This window comes from Pomacea canaliculata, linkage group LG1, assembly GCF_003073045.1.
Source record: "Pomacea canaliculata isolate SZHN2017 linkage group LG1, ASM307304v1, whole genome shotgun sequence".
NCBI lineage: Eukaryota > Metazoa > Mollusca > Gastropoda > Architaenioglossa > Ampullariidae > Pomacea > Pomacea canaliculata.
In genome coordinates, this window is record NC_037590.1 from 36,037,866 (window position 1) to 36,058,369 (window position 20,504).

Here is a 20,504-nt window from a genome sequence, read left to right on the forward strand (position 1 = left end):
TGGCTATTGACTGATTGAACTTGAGGGTCACGACCCGGAGATAAAAACCAACACTGAGACTCTTACGGCGCGACACGGCAACACCTGTGGCTCAGGTAAGCATTGACTTTCTGTCTCTTGCTGGAAGGAAATCATTATTAGAAAGTGCAGCAACTCTCATTAAAGGACGCGTGTCCACACAAGCACACGCACACACGCATGCACTTGAAGCAAAGCATGGACAGAGCCAGGCGAGCACGTGTTCACACATTATTCTGGCCACACAAGGTCCACACAAAATTCACACAAACTATTTGCACTGAATGTACCGTGATGGCAGTCTAAGAACCAGGTAGGTGAGATATGTAACACCTGAAAACGATGTTACTTGCAGTCAAAATGGTGAAAGCAGTTCCAGGCTGTCCTGAAGGTGTTTGTGGAGAATTTCGGAGAATGACAGGCTCAGCAATCCTCCTGACCCAAACATTTTTCTCTGGAGCAAGGTTCCTGGGCGGAGGCCTCTGTGTGTTTTTCTGGGGACTGTTCACAGACTACTGGGCAGACGGTGGGGTTAACTACTATGGTCTGTGGTACTACTGCAGCCCCAGGTGCGAGAAACATCCCCCGGCCATTACACAAGGTAACGTGTGAAACAGTCGTCATTACTCATGCATTCATCATCATCATCATCATCATCGTCATCGTCATCGTCGTCGTCGTCGTCGTCGTCGTCGTCAGATAATAACAGACATACCAGAAATAATAGACGATAAAGGTAAGATTTATATATTGATATATCCTTAAGAGCAGCAGGGCAGGTTATCACAATTAAAGATTATTGAGGGAAACAGTTACACGAGGGTGTATATATATATACATTGCAAATTATGCCGAGGTGTTATAGGCATACAGTCTTCTACAGTGGCTAGGTAAGTAAGGTTGCCTTGGTAACCTGCATTAACCATTAGAAATGATTAAAATAGTTGAACTGCCCTACGGATAGACATCCAATGGAGGGTTTTAGGTATTATCAAATCTCATGAAACAAGCACACACACATTCTCTCTCTCACACACACACACACGCACGTGCGTTGTGATCATCAGAACAGACACCGATGCAGACACACAGGCACCAAGGAAGCACTTACAGGGTGTTCACAGTAAGTCAACAAGTACAATATCTAGCACAGAGCCCAACCGTATAAATTTTATTGACTCTCTATAAAATGGTTTCTGACACACAGATAAGCCTAACTCACAGGATCATTTTGCTGACAGAGAGATAAGATTCCATGCGTAAGGCGGTGTTAATAAGTCTAGTCAATATATTTTTTAGTTTATATCTATAGGTTGACAAGGATGTAGCTGTGGATATCGCTAGAGGAATCATTTTCTGCTGCTTTCTTGGCATTGTTTAGTGGTTGTTTCCTGGCGGTGATTTAGTTTTCTCCAGTTAGTAACTGTCTTTCGACTATGGCAAGTCAGAGGTCAGAGGTTTCATGTCCATCTCAGGACTGAAAGCATAACACTCTATGTGTGAATTCTGTTTCATCCCAAAGCGTAGAAAACACTGGTGTGTCAGACTTATTCGAGTATAGTATTTATATTTTTGCAGTTGTACCTTACACGACTTTTTGATTAACAATTTTGTGAAAATGATAAAAATTTATACGTTCATCAAGAAAGTCCTGTGCCCAGGGGGCACGACTCTGGTGAATTAAATCTGAGTTGTTATTATCTATACAATGGTCTATCACGTCTATCTATCGATAAAGAATTGTTATTGCTATACTGTGGTGTGTCCATGGGCTGCTGGATGTTTTCATTCACAGACTGGATATTCTTGACGCGGGCCATGGAAGAGACGGCGTCGCTGCTGTACGCCACAGCTGTACTTACACTTGTACGCCGGATGTACTGGGGCGCCACCTATGACCTGACGCACGTGCTGGGGCCTGTAGGCCGTCTCGACATCCTCATCGTGCTAGGCGGTACGCTGTCTGTCTGTCTGTCTGTCTGCCTGCCTGCCTGCCTGTCTGTCTGTCTGTCTGTCTGTCTGTCTGTCTGTCTGTCTGTCTGTCTGTCTGTCTGTCTGTCTGTCTGTCTGTGTTCACCTGTCGGGCGGCCGGTCTGTACATCAAGAACAACAGCAACAACATCATCAGCGGTTGTAGCATCATCACTAAACACAAACACTAGCGAAATACTATAGTGACCAACATTTATCACCGAGCTGCTTACCTATTTCACCATTAAAAACATCGACTATATGGCGCACTCAGGTAGGACCACCCACAGTCATCGGACATACCTGTACAGTAACCGAGCATTTCTTCTTCCTTCACCGAGTTTTTCCCCCCTCTTCCTTATCATACCAAGGGAGATAACTGGCTCATGTTATCGTTACTTAGTTTCTGTAACTGTAACACGCAGCGATCGGATATACATTAAGTGAACAGCAAGAAAAAAATTATCTGCACATACACATACATAGATATGTACAAATACCCAGTCCTTATCAAACCGGTTCAGGTCAGCGCACAATGTTGTACCTGTCAACCTGTGTGTGGGCCAAGAGGGAGTACGGAGCATGTAGCAGGCAAGGATATCGCCCAGCGAACGCTTTTCCACAGGTTCCACAGGTAAAGCAGACACGGGAAGGAGCGCGTAGAAGGTGGATTCATAGTAATGAACTTCTTTGTTCCTTTTTGTTGTCAGCTAGTATCACCATTACAATATCCGTGTCATGGAGTTTTAATTTAGTTTTTTAATTTCTGTAGAGACCACTTTCTGAGTAGCTGTTGATGTTTATTATTCCAGCTGTCCTCAGTCTCAGCGGAGGCTGCTACTTCTACTTCAGCATCAGTTACCCGCACAGCGTCTCCTGGTCGTGGATGGCGGCCGTGCTGGGGTCTCTGTCGGCTCTGGCAGGACTCATCACCTGCAGGACTGACCAGTTTCTCCAGGTGCTGGAGTATTTGCGACGCACTTCCGGTCCTTCATGAGCTCTCAAGCGTCCTCTCACCTACCTACTACGCGCCATGAGCTCATGTGTAGTCCCGTCACGCATGCGCAATCAAGGGCGGAAGCTGTCCTCACCTTTGTCCAATGAAGTGTCTTTTATTTGAAGATAAAACTGATGTCTAGGCAAAGATGCTTATGTGATTTAAGACAAGTCCTGCACTAGAGAGCTTGCTTGTTTCTGTGAGACAAGTCCAGTGTTGCAGGTTGCTTGTGTGACTGCAAAGCAAGTACAGTGTTACAGGTTGCTAGGTTGACTGTAACAAAATACAGTATTATAAGTTGTTTGTGAGATAGCAAACCATTTCTTGTTCAACAGGTTGCTCGTGTGACCGTGAAGCAAGCCGAGCTCTAGAGAGGTTCGTGTGAGCTTTAACCAAGTTCTTTTTCTATGCTGCTTGCATGATTGTGAAACAAGTTCAGCCTTCCATGACATTTGTGTGAAGGTGGAAGAAGTTTAGTACTACAGACCAAATGTCCCTTTGTTTCCCTTCACTGTTCTGTACAGACTGGCTCTATTCACAGGTTTACATGAAACAAAATAGTTTTTCGTTTTCAGCCGTGCATTGTCATAAAGCAAGTCCGTTGGACTGGTTCATCGGTTCAAATGTCGATGGCTATATTTGCCAGTACAACCTGTACATTTCTAGCAGTGTTAGTCATTAAGTACACTGATCTGTGGGACTGATTCACCAGTGCAACTATTTTTGCTGGAACAATCTGTACATCTGGCAATGCGATGTCATAAAATAAATCAACTACTCACCCTGGTGTTGTGCCTTCGGGAGAATGTTTGTTTTGCTGAAAATTTAAAGAGGCTTTATGACCATACCTATAAATCGACAGGAAGTGAAGTAGCATTTGTATGTCGTCAAGAAATGTGAGGAGATCGGGACTTCAACTTTAACTTTTGCTCCAATTTTGTCTCAAACATATCTACCCCGCTTACCGTACGTTGATAAATTAGTTGCAGACGACAGAGACTGTACGTGGATTAAAAATATACTTTAATAAATCGGAAAAATACTTTGATATAATATATTTCAATGTTTAATGAACTAAATCTGTTGTCCTTTTCTCTGTCAGTCTGACTGGCTTCGCTAACCAGTCCGCCCTGTGTTTGTAAGGCGCAACGCTCACCTCTCCTTTTCTTGGTCTGCTTCTACTTTACATGTGAGGCCCACTGCTTGTAAGTGGGTAGACGTGGGGTGTAGATATGCCTGTACAAGTGCAATGCTCCTGTCCCCTCCCCTACCCTTATTCAACATACTCGAGTTTTGTCTCACTCACCTTTTATTTTAGGTCTGAGTAATAAAAAAATTGTGGCGCACGAAGGGCAGCAACTGCTGCGATAGATCACTATCGGTTCACTGAGTGCGTGCAGGCACAAGTGCTGGAGAGAAAGGCACAAAGAAAAGGCTCCAGATGTTTGATGATTGTGTGTTTCCTATGGTCTAGCTGCTTGAGTAGGAAACATAGTAACAACATACTGGCTGGGTTGCTTCCCTTGCACTATCAGTCTGCATCTCCTCAGCCCCAGCCAATGTCAGATTAGAATCACCATGTTACAGAAGTTCTCTAGGCTAAATGTTCATTTAAATTTTATAGTGATGTACAAAAGGTCTTTTTTCTGTCAAGTTCCATCAACTTGTAACAAATTACCCGTCAACCTGATTGTTTGACCACCTATTGTTATAGATTCCAGAAACGATCACAGGAACCGAAGCACACAAAAAAAAAAAAAATTGAAAAAAAGATTATGACGACGATGATGATGATGATGATGATGATGATGATGATGATGATGATGACGACGATTATTATTATTTCTGATGGACCTTTTTAGCCCAAAAACATTATTTCAGCGACGAGAAACAACGATTGGCTTTTCTTTGTGTTTTTGTGTGTAGGTGTGTGTGTTCCCGCGCGCTACCACTGTCTTGAGAAAGAGAGACACAAAATACCTGTCATTATTCATGGGTTTTCAGTATAGAATAACATGCAGATAATAACATGCTATTAACAGTTCTTCTTGCCCCTGCGATGTGCCAGCCAGCCACTAAAAACATTGAGACATTTTTATGATCTTTTTGTGGTGGCCCTTGCTACTCGGGGCGCAGTATAACAGGACTGGACACAATGCTCAGTCAGAAACTTGTTTACCAATAAATTGCCAACACATCTGTAGTCCTGCGAAGGTTTGGCGCTTCGTCTCTGTGGCCAGTTAGAACGGTCTTCACGCAAAGTATACAATGTGAGCAGACAGGAGGACCAGTCTGATGACCAGTTGTCCGTACAGTAATGTTCTTACCATTCAGTATTTAGCTCAACATGTATTAATGTATTAATGTAGTGGGTGAAGGACCCCATGATACTAAAGTTGCATTGATCAGGTGTTCGATTTACAGCCAGGACTCAATTCACTTCTAGTTACCATGTAGCTTACAATCACTTTGAACCTCGTGTTCCTTCCGGTTTTCTTCTCGACCTACTCTGAGAAGGTATTATAAACCTGAGAGATTTATAATTTAAAAAACGAAACATAACATGCACCACCACCAAGCACAATGACCGACAAGGTTAAAGGTCAAGTACCAACCCATTTTAATTGCATGTAAATCAAGTACACTTATACAGTCTGCAAATATCAAAGATTTGAAAAATAGAAGAGACGACAAGCATTTCATTTAACGACAAAATAAATAAAATACACATTCACATAAACGGTGAGGTTGATACGAAGGAACAATAAATGTTATTTTATTGTTACTTTGCTTACAGTTTATAAATTAAACCTCTACTCGAATTTTTATGCAGTTACTCATATGCACTTACACGTCTATCTACAAAATACATAGATACAGAAAAGGAACTCTTTATATATAAAGAACAAACAGACATTAGATAAATAGATACAAATGTACATATATGTGTACAGAAATCCCAGTATTGTACAATTTGTCCAAACAAACCTATTTTCCTAGCCGCGGGTTTTAACGAGGCGTCGGTCGTCACAGAAAAATAAGTTTGCATTAAGTGCGTCCTGGATGTCTTCGGAGATAAATATTTAAACATCGTAGATGTTTAACAACTGCAATCCGGATACAGGAACTCTACTTGAACCTCATTTTTGTTTCATGCTTTATTCATCGACGGCGGTTACTGAGAGATGCGAGCATGTTCTGACAAAACACTCTCGTGTCCCTCTCGTCTTTGATGGTTGAGGTTACGATGCACAACTTGTCTCGAAAACGGATTCTTGTCATCAAAAGTGCATCCTATTCGGTGACCGGATCATTCTCTTTTCAATGTTTATATTTATTTGATTTCTTACCTTGTTGCGCCTGAAAAGTTAAATTAATTTTTTTTAAGAAAAATAATATTATTAGTGTTTAAAAAAAAATTAAATGGCATGACTTTTTATAAATGTATCTGCCATAAATGAGTTACAGTTATCTTACAAATAAGACTGAAGATAGATAAGAAACGTCAAATCGCAGTCTGAAGGAGAACTTCGTGTATTAGCACCGACATGACTACTACCACCACAACAACAACATCAGTATCGCCATCATTTATTAATGTGACTGCACACTGCTCACGCCAGCTGGGAGTCTGCCATCTCCTCTGACTGATATCAAGAGATGGAGCAGATATGAACACACGCTCACTGCACGAGAGACCAAAAAAAAAAGTACTTGCATCCTAGCTTCACTTTCCACCACAACTATTTTACTAATGATATGCACATGACCTTTAGTCTCGTGAGCAGCCAGGACCTGTGTATAGGTGACTTCAGTTTCTCATTCATGACATTCACGAAAATATTGCCGCAAGTTAAAGCGCAGTTTTAATGGGTTTACGGATACCCCGAGTACAGGATGTCAGCGGGGTGACCTGTATTACATCTGACGCTATCAACTAAAATAAAAAGACACACGATCGTCATTTGGGAGGTCCCGACATTCCGTGGGGGGAAACAGTAATGGCGAGGAAGGTGGAATATAGTTTCACGCCCCCATCATGAGAATGAACTGTGTAGTGAGTGAAAATATCCACGCAAACTTATCTCCACAGATCACGTGTTTGGAGTATATGTATGGTGGGTGTGTATGTATAAAATTGCTGTTGACATGTTTATGTCGAGAGGTCCTTCTTATTATTCTAATGAGAAATGTAGAGAAGAATATAGCATGCATGTCCGTTAGTCCACGTGCACCGAGGAAACACGCGCATGCATGCTGAGGACAGCTGAGGTCTCGATAAAGGACCAGAGGGAAGGAGGTCACTCACTATATCCAGTCACCTGCCTCGCCACCTCTCCCCCACACCTACCCTTTGAAAGGTCAGGTCGAAGAGGGGTCACAGTGCAGATAATATAGACACTGCGGGCGCGCGCGCTTACACGCACACACGCACCGTGCTGGCTGGCTGGCCCGGTGGATGTACCACGTCTTGCAGGTCGGAATCACTGGCCCAGTACGCTCAGGGAGTCGGCATTGTGAGTATACGTACCTGTATGTCTTGTGGTTGATTGTAGTCATCGAATAGAATCTTTGTGCCATCAGAACAGAGCCCTGCCCTTTGACCCTTATGGTCTACAAAGCAGCTTTCAGACGTCACTGTGAATATCTGTTGAGCTATTGATGTTTTTCTTTCTTTCTTTCCTTCGCGACTGGTCTTTCTTCCTTTCCTTTTAAATGTAGTGAAATGTCTTCAATTTTTTTTTTTTTTTTTTTTTTTTTTGTAAGTTGGTAATACACATGTAAGTTGTGGTGTGGATATTATTGAGACTTTGACAATGAATAATGGTTGTCGAGTATTGTTTAGGTCTAGAAAATGTGAATTGTTATGGTTCTAACATTGTACAGAGGGAGGTCTGTGTCTTTACTTTTCGTTGCATCACGTTCACGCAACACAAATGTTTTTCAGCGACCTGTCAAGTGAGGTGTATCTTGCGAATGAATGATACTGAAGGTAAGTAAATGGTTTTCATCCTCCTTTAGAGAGATGTTTCCACACACACACACACACGGGTACATGTAATGTGGTGTAAGGGTAGATACTAAACGTTACATGCACATTGCCAGCAGTACACTGTTACGAACACTACTGTCACTGCAGTTAAATGCTAAAATAAAGATGGGGCACAGTGTTTGAGATTATAGATGTAATGAAACGTATCTGAACATACACCCACGCGTGAACACACACACACATCCTCTCCCATTCTTACTTCCTTTCTATCCCCATCTCTCTCTCTCTAGTAAAGCTGTTGTTGCCATCATCTAAATTTCAAACATCACAGCCCACTGTGTAAATAAATCGTCATCTCATTTTAATGAAACCTAACACCGTTAGTAACGTGAAGATGAAGACAGAGACAAGTTTATTTCGGTAATGACACATAAAACTATCCGAGGACAAACCGGGGTTAAACACACAGTTCTCGTGTCACGATGTTTCCTCGTCCTTTATCGAGGTTCGTCACAAGCTAGATAATGGTGCGCTTTGCAAAAAAAAAAAAAAAGTCCATGGGCACACCGCTCCCTAATCTTTCGTTTTGTGTACCCGAGTGCTTCTACCGAATTTCTAACTTTATACTTTATCAAGGGTGGCTAGTTCTGCCCTACTTTATTGTTCTAAGGGTAAGCGCTACCCTGTTCACATTGTGTACAGGACACTCCACTCTCGCCACACCATGACACAGCATGACTTTAGTGGACAAAACTGATTTTAATAACGACCAAACACATAAGTTTTCATGCAAGCCGATTTATACATCCCCCACTTTTTTTTTTCTTTGTCTTTCTTCCTGCTGCTTCGTTCTCAGAGCTTTCAGTCTTACAGTCCTGTGAATTCTTTACAGGTAGCAACCCTCTCCTTAGCACCGAAGTTCTTTGTTCTGTTGTGTCTGGGAGAGGACCTTAGGTTCCATCTGTATTGTATTATGTTTATTACTAGCGACTGCCAGGAGTGAACGAAGCCAGGAGTTAAGCTTGCCTAGAGACGAGGTTGTTGCCAATGCACATGGTCTGTGGCAATGCACTGTTTGTGTTTGTTTGTCTGTCTGTCAATAGGCTCTGCACGTCATGAACCAACTGATATTCAAGCTACCGGCCATATGAAACACTGCTGCTCATTCTCTATATCAAGTCTTCGTATGTTCCAACGGGCAAGGATACCAATTTTTGACCAAGAACTCTAACGGGGCAAGGTAAGTACATCTACTGAAAAGTTTCATTAAGAAACTGTTGTTTACTTTTCTTTCATTATCGTAACAATATAGTCTTTCATCCATCTGAGACAGACCATCTGTAGAGAGAAAATATACTGACAGACTTTTGTGGACAACTGTTTTAGTTACTAGGAAAGAGAACCGTTGGCTCATGTCAACTGTTGCTATTTATAGCCCCTTATCGGAGCTCTAACGGGTAGCGGACAAGTGAGTTTGTTGGGGTGTGAGGGTATGTGTGTGAGAAAGACTGAAAGTGCGAGCTGGAAAGGTTTGCTGTAGACAGAGTTTGTCCCAAATCGAGTGAGATACCGACCATCTCCCACAGAGAGACACACCTCTCACAGATACTGAGACACGTCTATCTTAGTAAGACCCTTCTCACATACAATATAATATGTCGCTTCCAAAAATAATATCTCTGTTTATACCTCCTCCCTCTTTTCTAAATTATTCTAAGCTGAGAAGGGTTTCGAAATAAGATCTTCATACCGACACAGATAGCTCTGCATCTCAGTGTCAAGAGATCGGTTACATTTCCTTGCAGTTTGTTCAGAAACAGATTTTATTTATGTCAACCAAACTGAATTTTCATCGATGAATAAGAAGACCCTGACAACGACTATAGTGAGCAGTGTTCACTTTCATGTCGCTTCATGGGTGTGTGTCTCCTTTAACGAGCGTAGCAGAGCGCCTTAGTGTAGAACTAAATGTAGTTTAGCCTTATAACATGACAGTTTGATTACTAATGTAGTCTAGAACCATAATAACACAAGCAATATAAACATTAACATCCATTAGTTTAGACTGTGATTACCTATCAACGATGCTGGGCAGTAGTTGAAATAGATTATAGCAATACATGACAAACATTTCCACTTCTATTTTTCGTCGTCCGTGTGATAAGGCCAACATCCGGAGACATCAACTTTTGCTATCATTTCGACTCCATCAAGAGCATATTTAACAGTCCTCGTGAAAGTGCTTAGTGAACGAAGGACAAACAAGAGTACTTGTCGAGCTCTCACCGCTACACAGGTGTGATAAGAGAGGGTCTCAAAGGTTGGGATAACAGGTAAGAGCAAGGACAGACGGGTCTATCTTGTCCTAGCTCATTGCTGAGAGCAGCATTTGGTTGCTATGTCATCATATTATTGTCTTACATTATATCAAGACATACTGAGGTCCTACACTGTGTCTGATATCTCACTTTATGGCAAGTCGGATCTTTCATTATGTCGATGACATCCTACCCGTATTCCCTCAATATGAAAGATATTGTTGTTTTCCCTTGTCTCGAGGGATTCTTGTATCCAAGAATTACTTCAAATAAATACAAAACTAAGAATTACTTCAAATAAATACAAAACTATTCTGAAGATGAGCACTAAGTGCATCGCTTTACTCGAATTTTATATCAATGAAAACTCTTATCGAAAACAATTGTCGGGAGCTAGGTTGATATGTCTAGAGCTCAATTTTCCAGCTTTCGCGAACGAACCTCGCCTTACTCTTTTCCAATGCTAGACCAATGAAGGTAAATAAAATTATTTGTTTGCTCCATCTTTAGAAAAAAAAAACACTTTCTAATCAAACTTCGTACTCGCGTGGTCATCAGAGAGATCCACCCTTATATCAGGGTGGATTTATTGCTGTAATAAACTGAACGTTTCGTGACCTCACTGCTGACATCAGGAAAGCTCGTGCACTTCATTCAGGAAGTGCGACAAAAGAACACTTTCCTCCGAGCAGAATGAATCCAGCGATGAAAGGAGGAAACTCATTGCAACGACCCCCCGCGAAGTAACAAACTACTGAGAGTTGTTACAAGGGTACCCGGCTAACCACGAGGAGGGACACACTCTTGACGCAAGCAAAGTGGGGGGGGGGGGACAAAAAGTTCTGATGTCACGATTTTAGAATACGCTGACAGAGTGAAAACGATTTGAATCTTGGGGCACAACGACACAAGTAGCCAGCCAGGGTGTCATGTGACCTAGCGACCGGCTTTGTGGTGGTTCCCAGGTGTTGCATACAGGTGTTGAGGACTAGTATCTGCTTTAGAGTAGCTGTTGTGTTAAGGATCAGTAGAATATGTCAAACATTCTTAATACATGTTGGGGAATAGCTGTATATGACATAGGTAGTGGAGAGGCGCTAGGCTCGTTCATGTCGGGAGCGTGACGGCAGCTCACTGTTCACTCTTCTCTCGCCACAGCCAGATGGAGGCCGAAGACGAACGATCGGGGCTCCACCGCATGGGCAGCATGGCCGTCACCTTGGCCATCGTGCCGCTGGTGGTGGGCTTTGCCACGGAGCACTGGCTGGAGGCCGACATGCGGTCTGTTGGTCTTTGGAAGTTCTGCAACGACGTGGCCTGCCGACCCCTCCAGTCAGACGACGTGCCAGGTAACCATTGACATGATGGCCCTTCCCACACCTTGAAGCAATAAGAACCCGTTAGGTGGCCCTGACCTTTAGGCAGTAGCCACAAAGGCAGTAGCCATTACAACGGATACTTAATCAACAGTAGCGCTGTATGAGTCGGCTGACTAGGACGCACGTGAGACCTGACTCTGAATCCAGGGACCGACGGTATTGACCGGATCCCCCACCCCTTGTCAACCCGAGGCTTGATCCTACAAATGGGTTGTTGACCTCGGAAATATCCCCAGGACTTCAAGGTGTACACCTGTCTGCACTTAGATGACCCTACGTTGACTTCTCATCGTCCAGTCCATATCGTGAGTCGATACTTGGGGTGGACGCGTTTAGCGACTAACAGCCGATGAGGGTTACAATGACGACCACATCAACGACTTTTTCAGGCAAACATGTCACACACAAGAAGGCATGACTTTTGAATTTGAAGAGCAGTTTCTTTCACTAGATTAAAGACCTAGATTACATATGTCTTCTAGTGCTACAGTGTAGGATACGGGTATTTGGTAAGCCGCTCTGTGTCTGCGTGAGTGTTCTAGCAAATAGTTGCGTGCATGTGTATGCGAGTTTGTAGGAGTAAGGTATGCGTGCGTGTGCGTGTGTGTGGACGAGAGAGAGAGAGAACACATAAAGCTTTGCGGTGCTGACTGTGCTTGACCTGTGGTGACCTGGCAGACTGGTACAACGTGGTGCGGGCGCTGGCCGTGATGGGGTTGTGTCTGCACCTGGTGTCGGTGGTCACGGGCTTCTGCTGCACGGTGCTGGGCGGCCACGAGCTCTTCACACTCTCCATCGTGCGGCGACTGGAGGAGATGTCCGCTGTCATCGCCGGTTAATATACTTTTTCTTCACTTTTTTTTTCTACAAACACCCAATCCGCACACGTTTGTTCATTCACTCTTCTCTCTCTCTGCTCTCTACTCTATTCGCACTCTCATACAAGCATCAGTCTTGGGTTTTTACTCCGTATTTTTGCCTTCGTTGAGAATAAGGTTTGTGGGGTTGCCGAGGTAATTAGCTGGGGTTACTCGCAAAGTATCCTGGGAAAACATAATCAAACTAATTCCAAATCCTTATCTTGTTTTTGAAGGTCTTTTATCATTAGAGCCTTGGTACGCTAAAAAGAACTACTTAAACAGATTGAACTGGCATGTTCTAGAAAGCCGAATTATCAAAATGGTGTTCAACGACCTCACAATCCTCTACAAAAATATAGGTTAGCGGATAGGCGAGTGGTTATAGTATTGGTGTCCGGTTCGATGCCCGTATAGCGCAACAAACTCTTTCCCCCACATCCCTCGCTCAGTCGACCCATGAAGTGTGTTTTGACTCTATAGAGGGTTGGAGAAGGTATAAAACAGCAAAGGAGAGGAGATTGACACCGACCTCACATAAAGATGGCCTCTTGAAAAAGGAGGTCTAAATACTTCACTCCCCAACCACTTCAAAAAACGTTTACGACCTTTACCTCACCTCTTTAAAATACATAAGCTAAATGTTTTTATATCACTGCTTATATCAACCACTGACTTCCCACGCGTGGAGAGTCCCAGATGATACCTTACTGCCCTTTCACACTGTAACCTTGTACAGAACGACACCTTCTTCCTTAGTTCACACATGACTTAGTCTTCCACTGTACTTTAACATCAGTGACATTCAATATCAGGAATAGTATATTTAATTACATATAAAAAAAAGGGGAAGGAAGAAGAAAATAGGATTGGAGGCACTTCAGACAGACTGGACATTTTGTTTGCAGCTGGACTGATCGGAGCTTGCCTGGGCGTCTTCATGCAGTCCTCAGGAGAACATCCAGTCTTCAAGACTTTTGTGTTCGGCTGGTCCTTCTGGTCCTGCGTGACTGCCATCTGCCTGCTCGCCCCGTCCAGTGTGGTGATCGCCCTTGCGCGAGACGACTGTGTGTGGTGGCGCCACTGTGAGAGAAGAAAAACTGTAGAGAAGCACAAGATGTCTCTCTCCACGGAGGTAGAGTCAATGTGTTCGGCGAGTCTGACCATGAAGAGTCCTGCTGCCGGAGACAACCGTGGATACGTTTCTCTTCCCAAGCAGAATTTTCTCCATGAACTGAAGTCATCTGACGGTGTGAAGTGGTTCCATTCTCTCGAAAGCATTTCTTGTCAATCATCTCCAACAGAGAATCTGATCAGGAAGGATGCTAGTCTAGTTTAGGACATGATGATGATACTTTGAACAAGGTATTGGCAGCGGCCTTGGTTAAGACTATACTGAAATGTCTGGACAAAAGCACAAAACACATGAACAGGGGCCCAGAATGAACATAGAAGTTTGCAGGGGGCATGTAAGCACACATATATACAAAAGGAGAAACGTGGATATACACAGACAAACACATAATACTTAAATACATCCTTGCATCAAGAACGTATTGAATCTTTGTGTAGAAATTCAGATGTGAGAATAGGGAAGTAATAATACACATAGATACTGGTAGAACAAGTGAGGGAATGGCCTGTCTGTAGTATTAACCTATTTTAAATTGTTCTTTTCATTGAACAGTGATTTTGTTTTACACCTATGTAACCTGCCTCTCGTCAACATCAGTCGTATTTAACCATTGAGCTCATCGTGATACTGATCTCCTTGTAATCATGCAAGTGAACGCCAACACGCTCAGCACTTGCAAACTAATACTGTCTGTCTGTCTGTCTGTCTGTCTGTCTGTCTGTCTGTCTGTCTGTCTGTCTGTCTGTCTGTCTGTACATATGTTATTGTGCCATAATGTGATCATTCACACACACACACAAAGCATGGTCTTCTATCTGTGCGTGTTTGTGAGCATGATCACATGGATCTTTGGCCGAAAGTTGAAAGGTCAAAGAAATATCTTAATTGCAGGTTTTGAATGTGTCTGCTCTGTACCTAGTCAAGTGTTGCTGTATGTCGTTTGCTCTGTGACATTCCGACTTCTAATAAGAGCAGCAGCTGGTGTGCTGAGATGCTGGCCATTGCCTTGATAATAAAGATGTAATGCAGCCATACCAACTGACTTTATTTTGTTCCAGTGACTTCAACCTGTGCAAGTATCCACCTTTACTAACACTAACACTAACACTAACATTTACACACACACACACATATATATTTTCACTCACATTTTCACTCACATATTCACTTTCATACCTAAGAATGCACGCTCAAGTCTTTGTTCATTTAATCATACACAATACCGAGAGACCTTTCTCACTTAAGATTTACTGTCCTCTTGTCCACAACAGCCGGCATGTTTACCAAGGCCAGCGCCTGTCGTTAGTAAATATTTATAAACAAGAAAGCAAAGAGGACTTCAAGGCACAGCAGGTGAATTCGATCAAAGTCATAAATTTTGTGACAAAAATTTATAACAGCTCCCATGATGGAAGACAGGTACTGTCTGGGATCAAAACTTACAACCATACATTCATCTCATGTACCTGCCTGCATTTCTTTGTCTGATATTTAGGTCGGAGGGTTTTCTAAAAGAGATTTATAATTGATTTTGCTGAATCACTGTTGTTTTTTGTGAGTTGGTGTATAAATGTGTGTGAGTTCGTGAGTGCGTATTTTGTTTGTGTGTTTGTGTGTGTAAATTTTCCTTCCCTACCAGAACCTAATTGTAACCAAGTAATGTAACCCCTTTCCTCGGTTTCGATGTACTAGTAGTTTTCAATTTTTCCTGGGACAGATAAAGATATTGCACTAAAGTGGAAAGCCATGTTTAGTGTGTCTCTTCGCTGCAACTTCCTCTTTCCCTACAGGACCTCCATCCCCGCCTCCACCTCCGCCCTTTACTCCACCAATCGGACCTCCTCTCTTTCGACACTGGTGATAGAAGGACGGGTTGTCGCACCAGGACATACACACATCTCAATATCTTCACTGGTGATGCGAGATCAACAACGCACAATGTCACCGACTCACGCAGACAGGAACGAACCCTCGCTCTCCCACTGAGTTTTAATTCTTTTGTTCGTCTGACAGCGCGTGCCGTTGACTTTTGCCCAACAAAGGGGAAAGAAAACCTCACTGACTTTTTAATGCACAGAACAGAGGGGAAGAGGAAAGAAAACAATAAAGACTCCTTCAACAGAGCGCCCGTTAGGGTAATGGACATGAGTGGCTCACCGTGTCTAGAGGACGATTATGGATTTTTCCGCTGCGCTGACGCTGCCTGATAAATCAAGTATCCATTTCTGTATCCAAAGCTGCTGGGTGTGTCGGTGGAATTTTCCAGTCCCCGAGCAATGTCAGTCATGTAAAGTAAAGTCAGAGTAAAGGTCAGCCATCAGAGGTCGCAGCAGTCTGTTTGACCTCCGTTGACCCCGCGTTTCGAAGATTTCTCACACTAAGCCGCAGTGTTTGCTCGGTTTGCTGGAGTTTTCTCGCCATGTCAACTAGGTATAGTGAAATATTAAGTGACAGTACACAGTTAAGCGATGTTCTCTCGACCTCCTCAATCCACGTGACCCCTGAGAGCGATAATTTGACTGAGAAACGTGATACGTTTCATAAAGATGTCGAGATATTCTCCAAACAATCAGACTGGTCTTAGTAACCAAGTATATGCCATTAAGTTAGTGAGAAAGTTATACGAGACATTTTTTTTTTTTTACCAAACAGCTAAAGTTAAGTTTATTTAAAGGTCCTTGCTTTTATTCCCTGGACAAAGACACAGAAAGGTGTAAATGTCATGTTTCTCATAAAGATGTATTTATTGCACCATCAGTGATAAAAACCTTACCAAACAGAAACATATTGGGATGCATATCACAAATGTGTGGCCTTAGTTACCTTGTCGTCTGTTAGTTCGTCACAACCGTTCTCGTCAATCTACACCATTTGTAGCACTATATCATCTGAAATGACTATTAGGATGAACTAACAACCTACTTGACAACTTTCTGGCAATGCTTCATCACCTTTAAATGGTTTTCTAGTATATTCATGTATTTGCTTTTGCTTCACAAAATTATTTTGTTTCATAAAAGCTCAGTCTTAAAAGCTTTGTATCAATTTTTATTTTGCATTCTTTCATCACTGATACTATTTTTAGAAAATGATGACATCAAGTATCAAGTGAGAATGTTAAAAGTTTTTAACACAACATGCGTTTGCCAAATTAGCTCATATACACATTAATTCCTTAACACTGCTTTTTTTTGTGTATTATGGCACACTAATCGTACTGAAGAAACTGCTATATTAATACTTAACCGACATCCATAAAACTGTTTCTACCACAAATTGAAAATCTCGCGAATTAAGTCTGTCCTCCCACGTGTGAGTAGGTAACGCGAAGGGTGTTAAACGATTTGTTTTGTTGTTGTGCTCACAAGCCAGGGATTATTAATTAATCTGTAGTCTGTGGCAACCTCTCTACACCAGGAACGCAAACGCACACAAGAACGAAGACGACCATAAATCGAGGAGTTCTAGTTCGCACCCTTATCATATAGGGTGGAAGGGTTCTCTGATGTTACCTCCACCCAGACATCCATCATACTTGAAACTTTGCGTACATGTGGCTGACGTACGAACTACATACCTACAGTCTCCACAGTCGCCCTCGCACAGTGCTTGTCATGGTTACGTCTGTGTCCTGGAAATCGGTCTCCAGAGCGAAGTTTATCTTTCGAGGATTTACGATCCTTTATCTTGCAGTTCACAACCCTTGCAATGCGAAAAACTGGGATCTCTGCTAGACAAAGGGTGGATGAGACTGACCCTGTTTCACATTTTACTGTTCTTTTACATAATAAAGCTTTAAGTCCACCAATGTGCTGGGGGGATCAGCGCTCGGACCTACATCGCCTGGGCAGCGTGGGCGTGGCCGTTACCATGGTACCTAGCATCATAGGGTGTGCTAGCGACTTCTGGTTGAGTACTGAAGCCAGCGACCAGCATCTGGGCTTGTGGAAACTCAGTGATCATAGCCTGGAAGGTGAGACTCATGAAGCAAGATGCTATTCAGCTTTCAAAATAAAAACTCTTCTTGTGTTTGGTAAGGACAATTTGCAAACCACTCGTCTGAAGTGTTGGATGTGCGACTGGCAAAGATATTATTATTATTATTATTATTATTATTATTATTATTATTATTATTATTATTATTATTATTATTATTATTCAGGTGCTGTCATTGGTACTCGTGGACTGGTCTCTCTGGCCCTGTGTTTGCACTGTTCGTCTGTGCTGACCGGCCTGTGCTGTAGCCATGTGCACACAAGAGAACTTTTCAAGTTTTCTTTTTTGCCTCGGCTGGAGGAGATTACCGCTCTTCTGGCAGGTACATTCCACAACTCGCTGTGGTTCTTCAAGGTTTCTTAGAGATTATTTTTTTTATTCGTTAGCGATTGATCTTTTTATTGATTGTGTGTAAGACAGAGAGAAAGCGGGTGGAGGGTAGAGAGAGTACTTCCTCGGACAAAGATCATTTGGCAACAGATTGCATGCTAATTTATAGCAACACTTGAGTACTAAAGACCAAAAAAATAAATAAATAAATAAAAGGTGCAAATAAGAAGACAAAGGCCGATATTATTACCTATTTAAAGTAAGGACAGAAGAAAAAGCTCAACACTTTCCATCCGGTGTTTTTAGCTTCTGTGCTGGATGGTCAAAGGGAGCTAAGACCTTAGCAGGATTGGAGCAGGTAATTGCAGTATCCACAACACTCCGAGACTCGCTAATTTTGCTTCCATTCTTCTTTCAGCCGGACTGATGGCGGCATCCATTGCTATTTTTAGCGAATGGTCTCGCACGCTTCCTGTTGTCGTCGGGCTCTCGTTTGGTTGGTCCTTCTACTTGTACTTCAGCGCCACCTGCTCTCTACTCCTCTTCGGAGGCCTGGTCGCCATTGCAAGAGATCGAGCGATGTTCGACGATTTAAAACAAACGAAAGAGATCACGTTATTGTAGCATTTACTGGGGAATATGTTTGTTTGTTTGTTTAGTTTCTGTGTTGGTTTTTGTTTATCATCAGCTTCTACGTATTTTCTGTCTCAAAAAATACTTCATTTTATTTAATGACCTTTTTGGTCAAGATGTGTAATTACTTCTAACCTTAAAGACTAACCTGAATGGTTTGCATTTTTTTAGATATCGGTAATATTGACGATATAAACCTAACCTGTAAATTTCAGCCTCCAAAGTTAATATCTGCAAACCTTTCAGGTTGGTCTTTAAATAAGATCATCGTTGTGACGAAAGTTTGCCTCTGGCATACAGTTGGATTTAGAATGTTTACATCTTAATTTTTTTTTCTCTTGGTTGAATTTGTCAACATCTTTATAACTGTATTAAATATCTGCTAAGAATGTCAGAAACATAAACATGTTGACAGCAATATAAACATGTTGCTTGAAACTTAAAGACTTGGTTCAGTGATGACGACAGTAAGATTTCACCGATGTTTTACAGGCACAAGAAGCAGAGGAGCAGTTACAACTACATTTATGGACACTTCATGCCACATACTTTCAACAACCATAGCCAACAAAAAAAAAAAGAAAAAAACAAGAAAAAAAACGAAAAAAAAGAAACCCACGAGTATTAAAATTAATTTTAAGACACTTGACCCATTTTAGAGGTCGAACTTTTGTCACAGGTTTATATATATATATTGGTGATAGCACAGTAGTGGGTAATCTGCTCATAAATTTGGATTTTGATAGGAAGTAAAAACTGTCAAAACCATCATTGGATTCTGATTCGTATTTTGTTTACTGTCCAAGCCACAAACAAAGTCAAAACAGATAGAAAACAAACAGGATACAGTTATTTTCGCTTCTGATTCTACTTCCTCAAAAGTAAAAACGACGATGGATTTTTGACATATTGTTTATGTTTCTTGAGTTCGTCGGAGTTTTCGTTGAAACAAAAATCCGAAGTGCAGTCTCTCTCTTTCTCTTTCTCTCTCTCTCACGCTCATGTACAACCTCTAAACAAACAAAGAGAATCCTGGTCAACTAAAGCCCGTAAAAGTGTTTGCTTTCTCAATTCACGGTGAAGACAAACAAAGCAGCCTTTCAGGGAATATATTCTACCCAATAAAACCGCCGTATTCATTCAAGTACATCCTATTTTCCGACATTCTTTATACTGTTTTCGCATAATACTGACAGAATAAAAATTAATGTCATGGTCACTCCATAAATCACAGCGGCGTTTATTATTACTTGATTAATTTTGCATTGCTTAACCATGTCAACCTTTTTTGAGAACCAAAATCTATGATTTGTTCAAAAAAATTATCTAAATACGGAAACAGGAATACTTATGTATACAAGAGCTTCAAATACGTTGACAAACAGTAATAAAATTATTATGTATTAAATAGTAGAGATATATGACAGGCAAGTGACCGGGGAGGCAATGAACTGTCAGATGTTTACAATGTGCGGGACAAGGCCTTCCTTGATAAGTCATAGATAACTGTTGGGGGAGCAAGAGAATGTCCTTACAAGCAATAAAGGCAAAGGTTTTCTTTCAGACACCTTGCTTCTAGTGTTGACAAGCTGTGAAGTGTCATACAGCCGCGAATGCTAGTACCGGCAGTTAGATGTATGACTACTTAGTGTGATTGTCGAAGAAGGTGACTTAAGGATAAAAGGTCAGGGTAGTCCAGCGACCTGTTGGCCGTTGGGGATGCAGTTGAGTGAGTTATCTCGAGGTCAGTTATTTTGATACATCTTTCTTGCTACCTTCCTCTCTTTAGTCCTTTCGGCCTGAGACACCGATGTTAACTGCTTACTTTATGAGAAGGAGTAAAATGAAGGGAGGAGAACCATCTATTGTCAACATTG

The 20,504-nt window shown here is 42.0% G+C and overlaps 2 protein-coding genes across 4 annotated transcripts; both read left to right on the forward strand.

The window, feature by feature from the left end:
* The first annotated feature begins 131 nt into the window (after positions 1-131).
* LOC112569260 lies at positions 132-4,152 on the forward strand. The gene is made up of 3 exons (XM_025247004.1): positions 132-619; positions 1,814-1,972; positions 2,802-4,152. Exons 1-3 carry the CDS (start codon positions 361-363, stop codon positions 2,984-2,986), a joined length of 603 nt encoding a protein of 200 aa, XP_025102789.1. The 5' UTR covers positions 132-360; the 3' UTR covers positions 2,987-4,152.
* Positions 4,153-7,391: 3,239 nt separating this feature from the next.
* On the forward strand, positions 7,392-14,702 carry LOC112569244. Of its 3 annotated transcripts, none has more exons than XM_025246980.1 (6): positions 7,392-7,503; positions 7,935-7,979; positions 9,083-9,219; positions 11,456-11,646; positions 12,355-12,510; positions 13,442-14,702. In XM_025246980.1, exons 4-6 carry the CDS (start codon positions 11,460-11,462, stop codon positions 13,870-13,872), a joined length of 774 nt encoding a protein of 257 aa, XP_025102765.1. In that variant the 5' UTR covers positions 7,392-7,503; positions 7,935-7,979; positions 9,083-9,219; positions 11,456-11,459; the 3' UTR covers positions 13,873-14,702. The 3 variants fall into 3 exon arrangements, with proteins under 3 accessions (XP_025102765.1, XP_025102779.1, XP_025102772.1); XM_025246994.1 differs by having other exon boundaries at positions 11,460-11,646; XM_025246987.1 differs by lacking the exon at positions 7,392-7,503 and adding an exon at positions 7,539-7,626.
* Positions 14,703-20,504: the final 5,802 nt, after the last annotated feature.

Excerpts from the sequence above, each read along its gene's own strand:
- LOC112569244 (XM_025246980.1), top strand. The coding sequence starts at position 11,460 with ATGGAGGCCGAAGACGAACGATCGGGGCTCCACCGCATGGGCAGCATG. Across the intron at positions 11,647-12,354 it reads CCAGTCAGACGACGTGCCAG|ACTGGTACAACGTGGTGCGG; the intron begins GTAACCATTGAC and ends GTGACCTGGCAG. Across the intron at positions 12,511-13,441 it reads GATGTCCGCTGTCATCGCCG|CTGGACTGATCGGAGCTTGC; the intron begins GTTAATATACTT and ends TTTTGTTTGCAG.
- LOC112569260 (XM_025247004.1), top strand. The coding sequence starts at position 361 with ATGTTACTTGCAGTCAAAATGGTGAAAGCAGTTCCAGGCTGTCCTGAA. Across the intron at positions 620-1,813 it reads TCCCCCGGCCATTACACAAG|ACTGGATATTCTTGACGCGG; the intron begins GTAACGTGTGAA and ends TTTCATTCACAG. Across the intron at positions 1,973-2,801 it reads CATCCTCATCGTGCTAGGCG|CTGTCCTCAGTCTCAGCGGA; the intron begins GTACGCTGTCTG and ends TTATTATTCCAG.